The 15,192-nt window shown below is 48.6% G+C and overlaps 1 protein-coding gene across 2 annotated transcripts in view; it reads right to left on the bottom strand.

Moving 5' to 3' along the window:
• Positions 1-15,192, bottom strand: part of RYR3 (ryanodine receptor 3) — a 555,614-nt gene that overhangs the window by 186,987 nt on the left and 353,435 nt on the right. For both annotated transcript variants that reach the window (XM_049705467.1, XM_049705468.1), the window contains exons 29-34: positions 14,223-14,398; positions 13,307-13,343; positions 11,266-11,429; positions 8,138-8,303; positions 2,138-2,224; positions 1,502-1,728 (exon numbers count right to left, since the gene is read on the bottom strand). In XM_049705467.1, coding sequence (XP_049561424.1) covers positions 1,502-1,728; positions 2,138-2,224; positions 8,138-8,303; positions 11,266-11,429; positions 13,307-13,343; positions 14,223-14,398 — 857 coding nt within the window. The remainder of the gene's footprint in view (positions 1-1,501; positions 1,729-2,137; positions 2,225-8,137; positions 8,304-11,265; positions 11,430-13,306; positions 13,344-14,222; positions 14,399-15,192) is intronic.

The raw sequence follows: 15,192 nt of genomic DNA, 5'->3' as shown, positions 1-15,192 counted from the left end.
ACTATGAGGGTCTCAAAAGTCTGTGAGACTTAAAAGCCACTAGCTTACCAAATATCAAAGTCCCCACTGTTAGGGAAAAACCCAACTCAGAACTGAAAACATTCAGGTACATGACAGGTGACTCGGTCCGCTTATTTGTAGGCTCAAGGGGATCCTCTGTTTCCTGATGTAAGAGCCCCTCAGAAGACGTAGCTAAAGCCCTCCCATCAATTTACCATCTGCCTCATCTATGGAATCTCCAGTTTACCATCAGCCATGGGGCTATCCTTTTCCTGAAAACAAACACACCCGCGCTCTTATCCAGAGAGGAAACGCCTTCCAACTTGTGATGAGTTGGCGTAGTCAGGTAGCCGGTTCACTTTCTCCATCCTGACTGTAGAGATCTATTTGCTGTGTATTATTCCCTTGTGTGCGGGGGCCCGGGGCTCTGATCTCTGCTTAGATTTTTCCATTTTGTCTTGCTTCTCACTGAGAACCTGAGGACACTTTGCAATTGGCTTACTTGGCTGGTCTCCTGGTCTTTGCTGCTCCTTCCCTACACTAGCCTGCCCTTCTGCTGCCCATGACCCAGTGGAATACTTAAATGTGAGCTGTGCCGGTGTCAAATACCTCCATCCTCTATTGCTTTATCTTTTCAGTCCAAGAGATCAAGGGGTGATAACATCCATAAAAATAAAACTTACTTAATTTTTTTCTATGGACAGAAACTGAACTAGATTTTCCCGACACAATTGAATTTTTCTCTCTCAGCAATCCTTTGGGTGGGCATTGATCTCACTGTACTGATGAGAAGACTGAGGCCTGGAGTGCATGAGTAACTCACTCAAGGCCACGCAGCCAGAAAGTGATAGCGCTGGAATTGAATCTAGGTCATAATCCAGGAGCACCTCTTTTTTTTAATTTTTATTTTAATTTTTATTTTTTTCGGTACACGGGCCTCTCACTGCTGTGGCCTCTCCCGTTGTGGAGCACAGGCTCCGGACGTGCAGGCTCAGCGGCCATGGCTCACGGGCCCAGCCGCTCCACGCCTCCCAGACCGGGACACGAAGCCGTGTCCCCTGCATCGGCAGGTGGACTCTCAACCACTGAGCCACCAGGGAAGCCCCAGGAGCACCTCTTAAAGAGTGAGGACCAGGAGCCTGATTCTTGGTTCTCTAAGCAAGCTAGGCATGCCTCATTCTTCCCCTTCTTGCCATCAATAACATATAATTTCTGAGCCACGCTAGGGTTTGTAATTAAGCGCATGGAAATATCCCTGAGCGCAGGTACTCGGAGCTACAGTGAAAGCCCCGTGGCAGACACGTCACTGTGAATATCGTGCTGTTTCTGAGTGAATAATCAAAGTGGGGAAGGGAAAGAAGAGAAACCGAGGCTTCGGGGCCATCAGCAGTCGTCTTGGGCCCTTTGCCAATGAGGATGATCCTCCTTCCCTTCTGGGCTTGCTGGGTACTGCTTCCCTGCCTCCCGGGCCCGGCCCTTCCTCTTTGGGCCCCCCCACTACCTGTTCTCCTCGGGGATGTAGAGCGCCATCATCTGTAGAGGCTCCAGGCACTGCACCACCCAGCCATGGCGGTCGCTCACCCGCTCCGTCTCCACCTTCAGGAAGCTGCTGGGCATGCGGCTCCAGAGGACGGGCTGGATGGTTTGGACGTCCAGCCGTGGTGGGCACTGCGGGACGGGGTTTTTCTCTTCACTCTTAAATATGGCTGCCGACAGGGGCATGGCGTTCTGGGGTAAGGCAGAAAGGCATCAGGGAGGAGAATACACGTGCAACACAGAGATGCTCAGTGGCTGGACAATACACCTGGCCCATGTTGACCAAAAGGATGAGCATACATTAAAAAGAGACAAACGCATCCAGGGACCAACGAGGGCTTCACCAGCATCAATGAAGACCTGACATAATGGGTTAGGTGAACATTCATTAATTCTTTCGGTACTCAACAGAAGTGGGAGAAGGGGAAAATGGGAACCTATCTACTGTTGCATGAATTTCACATGGAAGTGTAGACGTTTGGGAGGCATATGAGAAGCAAGAGGTGACAGATTCCCGGTTTTCTCAGGCCTGAGCTTCTCCCCCTAATGGTCAGCATGCCCCCTCATGTCACAGACATTAGATGAGGGGACAGATAAATACCTTCAGCTTCCCAAGTTCAAACTGAAACAAAGAGGTGCTTGTAGGCTGCAGGAAGACCGCTGGAAACACCTTGGTATTGGGCTCCACCTGGAAAGCAAAACAAATCCAGATGTTTGCCCAGAATTATAAACCCACAGGGGGCTAAGTCATGGGTGTTTCAATCAACACCCTCACTCCAACTTGAGCTGAAAGAGGGCAGTTAACGGGCTGCTGATTGCCCACTGCTCAGAGATTCCCAGAGACCCGGTGCCTAACCGTAGCTACTGTCACTGCTCCCACCTTCGACACTCCCTTCCTCTCTCCACTCGGGGCCGAACGATCTCACGCCCTTTCATTTCCTCCCTCGGGTAACCAAAGCCAGCAGCTTTCTGCAGTGCTCAGGGGAGCAACCCACCGGCCACCAAAGGCAGGGCCTGCTCTGGTCACAGAACGAGCTGAGGCGCTGGCTCTTCACAGAGCACGGAGACCGCCCCCCCGCAGGCCCACAGCAAGCACCACCATCTATCATTCCCGCCCTGGAAGGTGACAAGGGAGGGTGGTGCGGTGGCTTCAGTATTCTTTCTCAAGGCACACGGGCGTCAGTCAGGCAAAGCCGGGGGGACCTACAGCAGAGCGTCGCAACCTCAGCCCTACTGATAAATGTCTCCAGAGTTGTCAAGTGTTCCTGAAGGGAAAAGTGCCCCCACTCGAGAGCCCGCTGTGCAGGCAGGAACCACACGGCGCTTCCCTGGAATTACACGAAGAGGCTGCTCCTGGAGCCTCTCTCCTCCCTCAAAACCGTTCCCTCTCACTTGGTTCCTCTGGACTTCTCTCCACCCCTTCCTCACTCTCCATGATTTTAGTTCTTACATTAAAAGGTGCGGGATTCACCAGCTGCCTTTTAGCTGCCACTGAGATGAGGCATGTGGATTGATTCACTTAAGACATCAGGGGCTCCGCTTATCCCTTGCTCACCTTGACGTCGGGCTTTTGATCAGACTCGGAGGACCACGGCAGAAGAAATGGAACTTTAATTCCACCAACTAAAGTCCTTTGCCTTTAAGCAAATTCAGACATTAGGAGATTCTTGCAACTCTCCCGACCCGTCACATTAGGGGCTGCTAGGTATTGGGAACATACCCTAAAAGTGTCCCCCAATGAGTCACCCTCTTGTACAATCCCCTCTCCTAGAACCTGTGCCTTCTTTCCAGCAAACAGCATATGGCAAAAAGCGACTGTCATGCCCTTGATTGGGTTACATTGTAGAAGACTCCATCTCAGCAGATGGGAGAGGAAGGTGGTCCAGATAGCCTCGGAGAAGTAAACTGCTACGTTGCCAGAGGGCCATGTGACAGGAGTTCCGGGGGGGGGGGTCTCATGGGGCTGAGAGTGGCTGGCCCCTGGCTTCAGCCAGCAAGAAATGGAGCCCTAGTTCTACAGATGTAAGCAAATGAATTCTGCCCACAACCATGTGAGCTCAGAAAAGGACCCCGAGCTCCAGAAAGGAATGCAGCCTGGCTGACACCTTGACCACAGCCTTGTGTGACGCTGAGCAGAGGACCCAGCTAAGCTGTGCCCTGACTCCTGGCCCGTGGACACTGTGGGACAATAAGTGAGTGCCTTTAAGTCACTGAGTTTGTGGCAATTTATCAGGCGATAGAAAACGAATAGAGCAGTTTTCCTTTCTGCCGGGTTATTTGTTACTGGTTTCTTGTAAATAATGAACTTCCTCAATGCATTTAGACATAAGAATTATAAACATACATTTTTATGGCTGGAAGTGACTTAAAAGATTGCCTGGTCCAGTGCTATCGTCGGCTCACGATGAAGAGGCCAGACTGCTTAGACCCCAGGCGTGCACCCAGCACATGTCATCTGAGCACACTGTAGTAGGCTTACGTTTCAGATCAAACATTTGCTTTTACCTGATGCTTCAGGTACCCATGGGTGATGTGAAGGGATGATGCCAGTAAAACCAACAGGTAGGGAGAGGGCTGCTAGAACTGCCTAGGCTACGTCTGAAATAAGCTTTGGTAAGGACATTCAACAATCATTTAGTGCCTATCACGTACCTTCTTTGTGCCAGGATCTGGGTTTATGGGTGAGAGACACATATGGGAAATTCTGATTTGATGCTGTGTGACTTTGGCCACAAGGCAAGACTCATCTCTGGTCTGGCCCCAGATTTCTCAAATACCCAACAGGTAACATCTAGAAAAATGTGTGAACTTGAAGCAAGCAGAGGGCTGGCAGCTGAGAAAACTTCACCTGGACCAGCCAGGTGAAGAGAGAGAGAAATGCATTCAGCCAGAGGTTTTCTTTGCTGAGCTAAATTGTACCAGTATAGGGAGCGACAGGCTGAAGAGGGTGGTACCTTTTTAGGTCCCTCAGGAATTGCCCCTGCAAACTTCATAAACTACCCAGTCAAATGCCAGGGCCCTCCTCAAATCTCCTTGCAGAGAGGAGGTCCTTGAAAGCATCTAGGATGGGTGCCCTGGGATGGGTTTATTTCTACCGTGCAGAGTACACTCCCACCACGATGAACAATGAAAACGTCCCTTCAATCACTAAAATAACAAGAACACACAAGGGTGGGCTCCTGATGGGTGTACATAAGGAGAGAAACTGCAACTGGTGGTGTGGTAAGTGGAATACTAGACGGCCCTCCTGACCCCTGGGGTTAGTCCCCCGATCGTGTATGTCACAGGGCAAAAGGGTTTCTGCAGATGTTAGTGAGGCTACTGGCCAGCTGACCTTAAGATAGACAGAATATCCTTGTGGGCCTAATCCAATTGCACGAGCCCTTAAAAAAGCAGGCGTTTTCTCCTGCTGGGGGCAGAAGGGAAAATCAGAGAGAGTCTTGAAGCCCGAGAAGAACCAGATGCGCCCTTGTTGGCTTTGAAGATGGAAGGGGCCACGTGAGAGGGAATGTGGGCACCTCTGGAAGCAGAGAGGGGTTGGCCAGCAAGAAAATGGGGACTTTGGAACCTCAGCCTACAACCACAACTGGATCCTGCCGACGACGTGAAGGAGCTTGCAGGGGATGCTACCCAGAGCCTCAGGACAGAGACGGCTCATTCCAGCCGACACCTTGATTTCCAGCCTTGTGAGAACCTGGGCAGGGAACCCAGTCAAATCTACAGAACTATGAAATGATACATGGATGCTGTTTTAAGCTGCTAATTTTGTGGTAACTTGTTAGGCAGCAATGAAGAAACTAGTGGCTTCCCAGCCGAGTTGGTCAGTTTGATAATACTTAGCAAGCACTCACTAGGTACCAGGTACCGTCTCATGTGTTAGGGGATGCAGCAGTGAACCTGAGAGATGGCCTCTCCCCTCAAGGAGCTTACATTCTGGAAGGGGAGGCTGCCTTCTAATGGAATATGCAGTGAGCCCAGACTTGAGGCTGCCACAAAGTGCCACGGACTTTCTTCCCTTTGTGTTTAAGGTACCTTTTATCACTGGCTGCTATGTTTTGTCTTTGCAGTGACAGACATTCTATTTCTAATCACGTGTGAAGGTCAGGGCATAGGAACTAGCCTGAATTGAAGGGTAACCCCTCTCGTAAATCGGAATCTCACGGCTGGCTCTGCTCTCGGAGCAGTATGGCTGGAGTGGCAGCAACTGAGGAGTATCTCCTGTACATACATTTTATTTCTCATTTCTCCCATGATTACATTAAGTGAGACAGAAAAAGCTTTTCAAATCGCGTAGCAGTATTTAACGGGGAGGTCTAGAAACATTGTTTGAGAGAACCCTCCTCTCATTATTTTGGTTACTGGTCCTTTCTGAATGGAAAGCCAGTATATAAATATTGCTGCCCTGCTCCTCTTGAGATGACTGAAAAATGAAAATGGCTACAGCAGCAGAATAACAATTATCCCACTGCTGGGAGCCCAGACGCATGGCTGGACACGTTACTGTCTCACGGGAATGAGAAGGGGGCTGGGTGGGTATGAGCCTCCCGAGGGTCCGTGCTTAGAGTCGTGACCTCCTCCCCGTTCCCACCTCAGGGTGGGAGTGGGTTTGGACCCCTGAGCAGAGTCATCAGGATCTGTACGCATATGGAGTCACGCCAGGCATCCTGGGGTGCGGGTGTCAACATGCAGCTCAGACAGCTGACCAGCCCAGTGTCATGGGTGAAAGATGGGGTACAAATGTGTTCTGCTCTTTGTTGTAACATCTTCTCACCGTCGTGGGCTGTTTCCTGAAGCAGGCAAGTCACTGCTGCTGCAGATGCCATGGGCTATTTATTTATTTATTTAGGGACCTTAAAAGTGATTAGATGCTTTGGAGCTCTCTGTAGCTCAGGGAGAACCCTTCAGTCAAACTCATTTCAAAAGTTAATGGGGAAAAGCTAATGGATTCTGAAGGATGGCAGTAATGTACACAAGCCTGCTCTCGGTACTGGTGGGGAAGGGAACATGGAATCACGAGAAAGTACCGGAAGAATACTTCAAAGCCTGGCTGTGCGGAGGCCTCTTCCTGGGAGCGGCTGGTGGGGTCCCGGTTGCTGGGTGGTAGTGATGATTCCACCTCTTCCCAGGAGGAAGAGGAGGTGTGCAGGGGGCTACCCACTGCAGGAGGTCCTGGAGAGGACCGCCACACCAGCAGGCCATCCCTGGCCCCCAGGAAGGGCTCTGCCCATCTGATTTTGGTCACCTAACATTTCAGACACTTGCTGCCAAGGGGCTTTTCAGCCCAGAGGCTGTAACCTGGGGCTGATTCTGGAATCTGGGATTTTAGCCCCTTACACAGGAGCCGGATGTTTACAGTCCGTTGTAGCTGGGTAAGCTTCTCTGGACGCTGCCTGCCACTGACCTGGTCAGAACTCTTCAGGAGTTCCACATTTCTTCCTAATACCTCCCTACCTTTCCAAATTTGTGACTATGAACCATAACCCATTCTATTCTGTCCATCGTTCCTCAAACATACACTATGCCCCCGTCTCCATTACGCTTCTTGTGCCGTTCTCTCAATCTAGTACACTCCTCTCTCTCCCCCTGGAAGAATTCTTTGTTTCAAAATCAAGATTTCTCTGTAATAAACCTTTTCTTGATCACTCTCAATGGAAGCAGGCTCTTCCTTCTCTGAACTCGGATAACACTCTATCCACACGTACATGAGGCTCTGCATTCTACCCTTGGAGTGTCAAGAAGGAAATGTGACTTCCTAACTTAGCCTGTCTCACAGTATGCTCTGTAGAACTCCAGGCTTATAGAAGATTACTAATTGTTAAAAAAAAAAAAAAAAGCTCTTCTTGGTTAAATAATATGAGAAATGCTTGGCTAGGTTTCTTTCTGAAGCATTCCTTAAAGTTTTCCTGTACTAACACTCACTGCGAAACTTCCAAAGGAAGATATAATTTGTGGCATTTCCCAAGCTTACTTGGCCATCAGAGATGAAGCTTAAAGGAGATTAGGCTTCTTGTGGTTAATGACGGGTAAACCTACGTGGGTGTAATTAATGGCTTCCTCAAGTAGTTCTGTCGAAGTTCATAGTCAATGAAAGAGAAAAATTATTTATGTAAATGCATTTTAAAGCACCCTGTAAAGAAGCCATAGTGAATGAGAATAACCTTTTATTGCAAAGGGAATACTCCCCTGGCAGATCAATCAGTTTTTATAGGTCTATATTTTGAGAACAGAAGTTTCTTAAAGTGAGGAGTATCTCTGTTGACCTTTTAAACTTTGCATCTTATATAGTGTAGGTAACATGAAAGTCGCACAAGAAATACCGATGGAACCAACAAATAACCTTTTAGAGCCCATCACCAAGGAAAAGCCTTCTCATCTTCTACAAGGATGACCAGCATTTCTGATCAACCAATAAATGAGATCTTTCCCTCTCTGAACAAAAGGAAGTCACTTTACTCTTGTCTTCCTAGACGGCACAGGACCACGTGGGTACATCAACTCCATGTGCTGTGGTGGGGATGCCACCTATGGAGAAGACTGACGAGCTGTGCCCTGAGCACCAGGCCGGGGATGCTGCTGTCACGGCCCCAGGAGCCGCCCCTACCTGGTAGCAGGTGCCGAGTTCCCTCCCGTTGGCCGAGAAGGACAACATGCCCATTGCCAGATCCACGAGGCAGCCGATCTCTAGGTCCACGTTGCTGCGACTTGCTCTTTGGGACGTGGCCACGATGTCCCCACCCCAGACCATGTAGCAGTTGCTGCGCTTCACACTAGGAGCCAGAGAGAGGAAAAGGCACAGAATCTGGACTGGGGGCGGTTTGGAATCAAGACTCAGGATTGAAATGCCCCCAAAGCTTCCAATGAAGCTTTCCAATCATCCCCGAATAACTTTTTTTCCTTAAATGAATTCACTCAGTTTAGGAATGTGGCACTCTATCTGCTTCACAGAGCAGAGGGTTCAGGCAAGTTGTTTCCTGGCCCATCATCCATTCATGTTTCTGAAACAGATGATGGGGACGGTAGTATTCCCACCTTAGAAGTGGGAGATAAATGTGCAGAGAGGATGACTACCTCAGGCGGACTTAGAGAGGAATTTGGTATAAGAGGCAGGAACAAAAACTCTGTGTCCTCAGTTCCATTTCAGTGCCAGGGCAAAAGGCCATTTGACACTTGAGAACTCAGGCCCACATTCCCTAGGATGGCAGGCCTGGGCCCCAGGAAGACTTGCAAAGTAGATAAAGTTAGTCTCTGATGGCCTCCCACCTCCTGATCTGTACTACCCCCCCACCCCCACCCCAGCCCCCTGGAGCCCTACCCCCTGCACTCTTCACCACCTACCAACCTGGGTCCCTTTCTCAGCTAGCTGGCTACCACCCCCCAGAAAGAAAACTCCACCGTAGGCATTTAGCTTTAAAAGCCAACTATAATAACTAAAAAGCCTTTCAACTCCAAAGCTTGTTTTTTATTTTTTGCGGTACGCGGGCCTCTCACTGTTGTGGCCTCTCCCGTTGTGGAGCACAGGCTCCGGATGCGCAGGCTCAGCGGCCATGGCTCACGGGCCCAGCTGCTCCGCGGCATGTGGGATCTTCCCGGACCGGGGCACGAACCCGTGTCCCCTGCATCGGCAGGCGGACTCCCAACCACTGCGCCACCAGGGAAGCCCCAAAGCCTGTTTTTTTAATGGTAAGATTTCATACCCTGGGTGGGCTTTGGAGAAGTGCTATGTGGATCCCCAGAGCCCCTCACGATGGCTGCGGGCAGGAGGCAGCTGGTATGTCTCTTCCTAAGCCCAGTCCTGGTGTGGCTCATCTGAGGGACCCAGTTGCTTAAAGTAACACCAAGTGATTTGTCTCAGGCTGAAGGAGAGAGTGACTCTATACGGGATGCTACAGCAGCCCCTTTAAACTTCCTAAGGTCAATCTGATCTGGCCTTGGAAAGCCCAGAGTTTGATTAGAATTCTCCCAGTTTTTTTCCGGTTCTAGAAGCCCAGCACTTTCCCAGACAACTAGAAATCCCGTTTGTAAGCATTCCTTCACCTCCTCCCCTCGACCCTCCTCTGAGGCACCAGTCAGGCTGGTTTCTCAGGGTGAATGCCCACAGGCAGGGCCAGTGCAAATTGCTCATTCCAAAGAGTTATAGCCATTGCTAGATTTCCACTAAGGTCAAACTGTGGCGATGTCATTACTTCTTTTCAGTGATTAAAGTACGAAGTACACTAATGACTACAGAATTCAATTAATAAGGTACAGAAGCCGCAGGAGTGTCAAGTGCCACACTTTGGTCATATTTCAAAGGGTCCATGTTTGAAATGCCTGAAAACATCCGAAAATCGATCCTGTGTTTACTTATCGCACAAGACAAAGAACTAAGAGTTACTGAGCACCTGCTGTCTACTGGGTCTTACGCTAGGTGCCGATGTGTCAGTTCATTTTCACAATGAATGTGGTCACTGAGGCTCAGATAAATAAAATAATCAGTCTGGCATGGCAGAGCGAGCAAACGGGAGCAACAGACCCAGCTGGGACGAGACTGTGCTTTTTGTTCTTCTGGCTGAAGAGCAAAGTCTGGAGCGGTCAACTGCTTTCGCATACTTTCCTTTAAACCAAACCAGATGCTGCATCTGGTTATAGCATCTACGCTGGGTCTCATAACATGATGAACATTCAGTAATGGTAATAAGAGTGCTGTTTATTGAGTACTTGAGTTGAGGCACTGTTGTAGGCTCTTATCTATGTATCATCTCACTTAATCCTCATAACACTCTGTGAGATTAGAACTATTATTCTCATTTTATAAATAAGGAAATTTAGACCCAGGGAGGTTAAGTAACAGGTCCAAAGTCACACCTCTAGTAAGTACTGGAACCCAGTTTAAAACGCAGGCGGTTTGCTTCCAAAGTCTGTACTCTTAACCACCCACCAACAATGGTCCCCCAGAAAACAGCAATTGTGCCTGAACTCGGGCCATTGGCCTCTGATGAGCCAGTAGCATCTGAAGAGCAAAACATTCCTGACTTTGTAGGGATAAAGTTATCATGAGAAACAACTTATTACATTTCTATACAAGCCTGCCATATGGGCAAGGACTCTAGTATCTCACTTAGGTGGAAATAAGGCATGGTCTGCTGGTTCATTTCTGGGGCATCACTGGCTAAAGATCCTTCCTTGGTGGTAGTACCAATGGACCAGTGGGAGGGGATGGGTGTGCCTAAAACATTTTCCTTGAAATCCCTAATTTCTATTCAGTGGTTATTATTTATAAATTTGCCATGTCTGTTTTATGTTCTTTATGCTTTCAGCCATTACAAACTTTTGGGATGAGAAGTTCTGAGTTATCAGTTGCTGTGTGATGTGGTACATCGTCTTCTTTTCTGCAACTGACTTCCCTCAAGCACCCAGCGAGTTTTCTCTGTCTTGTTCTTATGTTGTAGAAATTGGGGCTTGCCTAGAAATCACGGAGTCTGAGAGGGAGCCCAGGCTTCCCTACTGTCCATCTGTATCTCCCATCCCTGGGTCATGTTTTATACATGTGATGAAAGTGCCCTTTATTTTGGCTAATAACGCTTCTCCCACCATAGTCCTCCCCCACCCCCGCCATTTACTTAAGGATTTTAAGCCTGTGCTTCATTCTCCCTTTATAATAGAGGCTGATATTTCCTTCTTTGGGGTGTGAGGGGAAGGGAAAAAGACCGCTGGGGGAGGGCCAACCCTGCCCCTCAGGAGTCCTCTTACCTTTCGTGGACCCGGCCTCTTTCGTCCCCCAGAGTAACAGTCACGGTACAGTTTTTATTCAAGTCAAACTTTTCACTGTACAAATGATAGTCGGGAGTCACCCATCCGACCCAGACGCAGGAGGGATCCTGTCCAGCAAAGATGCGAATTGCGTAGTAGCACTGCTGGGGAGAGACCACAGGGGGGCGTGAGTGACCCCCGCCCCTGTTGCGGGGAGCGGGCTCAAGAGGCAGAAATTATGCAGCAGCCCCCTTGACTCCCTTTTCTTGAAAAGCACACACTGTTCTGGGGGTGTACTGCACTACACTCTGGACTGGGTGAAGAGTTGATGAGAGAATCTGGTTTCCTTATTTTTTCCTTTTCTGTTGTGCTTTAGCCTAAAAAATCAGGCATCTAATATACCACCCACTCACTGCCCAGAAGATGCTGCTGCCGAGATCAGGGGCAGCCACTCAGAATGGTCAGCACAGAACCCTAACCCTCTTCTGGGTACCAGGGCTGCTAGGGAGAGCCAGGCACACCTTTGCCCTCAGAGGGAAGAGCCATGAAATTGCCCTGGGGGCCGGGCGTTAGAGAACCCAGGCTACACTTTCCAATTCTGCAGGAAGTCTAAGTTTTTTTAAGTCTTGAAAAAGATGCTACAAAAGAAAAAGCCCACAATGTGGCCAAACGTGCTTTGTGTGGTCATCAGACTCAGTTGACAGGCAGGGCTGAAAATTAAAGCCATTCTTGGGCATTGTAACAACTTGTGAATTGTATCACTGTGTTATCATAACAACTAAAGCACTGAGGTAAGTGACTGCTTCATCATTTTCTTTATGAAACGAGCACATTTATTCTTTTTTTCTATTTTGCGTCTATTTTATTTTTTTAAAAATTTTTATTGGAGTACGGTTGCTTTACAATATTGTGTGAGTTTCTACCGCACAGCAAAGTGAATCAGCCATACGTATACATATATCCCCTCTGTTTTGGATTTCCTTCCCATTTAGGTCACCACAGAGCACTGAGTTCCCTGAGTAGAGTTCCCCGAGCTATACGGTAGGTTCTCACTAGTTATCTATTTTATACATAGTGTCAGTAGTGCAAATGAAGTCCTTTTATGTGTAGTCTGTCCTACTTTTTGATTGGAAAAGGGTCAGCCAGACACACTTGTGCTGGCATCGTGGCTCTGGCAGCTATTAATCATGTGACCTTGGACAAGTCATTTGTCCTCTCTGTGCCTCAGAGCGCATGATATTGTTCATCTCCTGGGGTTGCCGTGGAACTTAAGAAGGAAGGTGATACAATGTGCTCCGTGAAGTGTCCTGCACATAGTAAGTGTGTGACGTGCCGCTGCGAGAATCATACTCTTGATAGTTAACCTACGAACTTGGGGTTGCAGGATAACTTTATAGAAAGGGTGACATGCATTTCTTCCAGAGGAATTTGTGTGTGTGTGTGTGTGTGTGTGTGTGTGTGTGTGTGTGTGTGTGTGTGTGTTTTGGTCAGGTGCTAAAGAAGGATGAGAGAAAGAAAGAAATTAAGAAGCATTGCTTTCTGACCACTGCCTAGCTTGAAGGAAAAGAACCCAAGGCAGCCTCCATCTTCTGGGCTGGCTCCCTGCTCCTTTTTCTCATTTGCCTGCTTTCAACATTATTCCTGGCACTGCTCAGAGAGACGGGAGAATTGATTCATAGAAGTTTACATAAAAGAGCAAACAAAAGGATTACATTAAGAGTCCCCCCTTTCTCCCCCAACTGATGTTCATTTCAATCAGAAAGGCAGTGCTGGGTCCCTGGTGGCAAATAGGCACCAATTACACAATGACGCCCAATTAGCTGCTCCAGGTAGAGTTCTGTTTTGCACTGAATAACTGTTTCTCTTTCCCCCACTTGAGAAATGCCATAGATACGTTCTGGAAGCATCAAGAAGGATATTAAAAGACAGAGTAATTGGCAATTAAAGAGGATCTCTAGACAGATCTTTGCTGTAGGGGCCATATTACCAGGCACAGCAAAGAATCAAATAATTAAAACCATAATTGAGCACATTTACTTACTGTTGTTGTATGAGAGAGTATTTCTTGCATCTGTTTCCTGGGGGGAAGAAATCCATGTTTTAGTTCTTCAGGTCTATAGAGAAGCCCACAAGTCTGACAGGCAACTGATCTACCTTTAATGATGAAAGCAAGTTTAAGAAGCTGGCTCTTTCCTATACATGAGTGATCCTGACTGGTCTTGGGACTTGTTCATTTTCAACCTGATACCACCAGGCAGGGCTGTTCCTTCCAACTCTTGGCTCTCGGCCCAGGTGTAAGTTAGAGCTAGGGGGAGGTTGGGAGACGCTAATAATGTAGGCAGGGATACCTTGGAATACATTAACCTGTTCTCTTAAGCAGCTTTGCTTGTTTAAAGCTTGGTAGATAGTAAAACTCTAGAGGAAACCTGGACCAGATATACATCAACAATAAAAAATAGACGAAGGGAAGAAAGATAGCAAGGAATATATTCCCTATCAGGAAGCAGGAAGTCACACAGCTGCTGGGCTGGACACTGGCCATAGTTATGCAAAGAAGGCAGTATTTGCCTACAGAAGCTTCTAATTTCACACAAAGGCAACCACAATTGCACCTCTCATGCATTTACATTCTTTTTACTCCAAAAACATACGAATTATAGGTTGCAAGGAGGCTAGGGACTCAGACAGCTTGGGAAGAACAGAAACTTGTTCACTGGATGTGACCCAGTTAAGCTTGATTGGTCCCCTAATTATACGCTGCACACGCACACATGTGCACGGGCATGCACTTGTGTGCACACCCATCCTCATTTCTTCCTGACTGAAAGCAGAGGGAACCCTCCTCACAGAGGAGTCCTGTGAGTTGTGCCGAGGTAGAGGGAGAAGGAGACAGACAGAAAGCCGACTTTGCAACAGACAGGCTGAGCACCTCTGAGAGCTGGAGGCTCCTCCCTCACCTTTTCTGGAAAGCGTCACTGTCCAGACACGGGCTGTGACTGAAGGAGGAGTGGCACTCCACCGGCACGCTCAGGCGGCAGTAGATCATGGTGGCGTTGCCGTTCTGCGTGCCGAACGTCTTGTGGATCACCTTGAGGCACGGAGGGCTGTCCATGGTGCCATCGATCCTCACCACCTGGAAATGCCACAGTCTGACACAGCCTGACTCTGACCCACCCCTCCTCCCCTCACTGGCTACTTACGTCAAGGCTTTATGAGAACTACAAAGGGTGTCCCGAGTGATAACGAACCATTACACTCATCCTTACGCGGACCGTGCCCTATAAAATATCACACAGACCTGCCTCTGGCTGGGAAAATGAGGGATCTAAATTAGGGATCTAAAAATGCTCACTGGGCTTTCTGCAAGGTCAAGGGTGCCAGGCAGGGGGGTAATGCAGTGTTGGATTTGCTGATGCTGACCTTTCAGGAAGGTGACAAGTGGCTAAAGGAGAAAATCTTTCCAGAGGTTTCCCCTGTCAGTGGGCATGAGAACATCTAAGGGAGAAGGCACCAGAAAGCCCAAAGCTCAAGACGAGACATCAGAGTTTCCTTGGGGGCACTGTCTCCCACCCAGCGCCTTTCCCACCTTTACCACAGTTACAGCCTGAGCGCAGAAGCTCCTGGAAACTCCTCTACATACTGAGGAAATTCCCAGCTCCAGGGCACAAGCACTGCAGGGGATGCAATGGACGAAGAAAGATCAAAACTGGATTTTTGAAGTGTGTGTGTGTGTGTGTGTGTGTGTGTGTGTGTGTGTGTGTGTGTGTGTGTGTGTGTGTGTGTGGAGGGGTGAGGGGGGGTGGGAGGGAAGAGCAGAGGAAGTAAACAGACTTACAATAATAATTTTGTTACGATCTGAGCATTTCTCCCTGCATTCTAGACAATAGTTCCTATCCTGCGGTCCGTGAGTACGCTTACATATTTTTG

This window comes from Orcinus orca, chromosome 2, assembly GCF_937001465.1.
Source record: "Orcinus orca chromosome 2, mOrcOrc1.1, whole genome shotgun sequence".
In the NCBI taxonomy this organism is placed as follows: Eukaryota; Metazoa; Chordata; class Mammalia; order Artiodactyla; family Delphinidae; genus Orcinus; species Orcinus orca.
The sequence above is the reverse complement of the archived record's forward strand: the minus strand, read 5'-3'. Positions and strand labels throughout refer to the sequence as shown.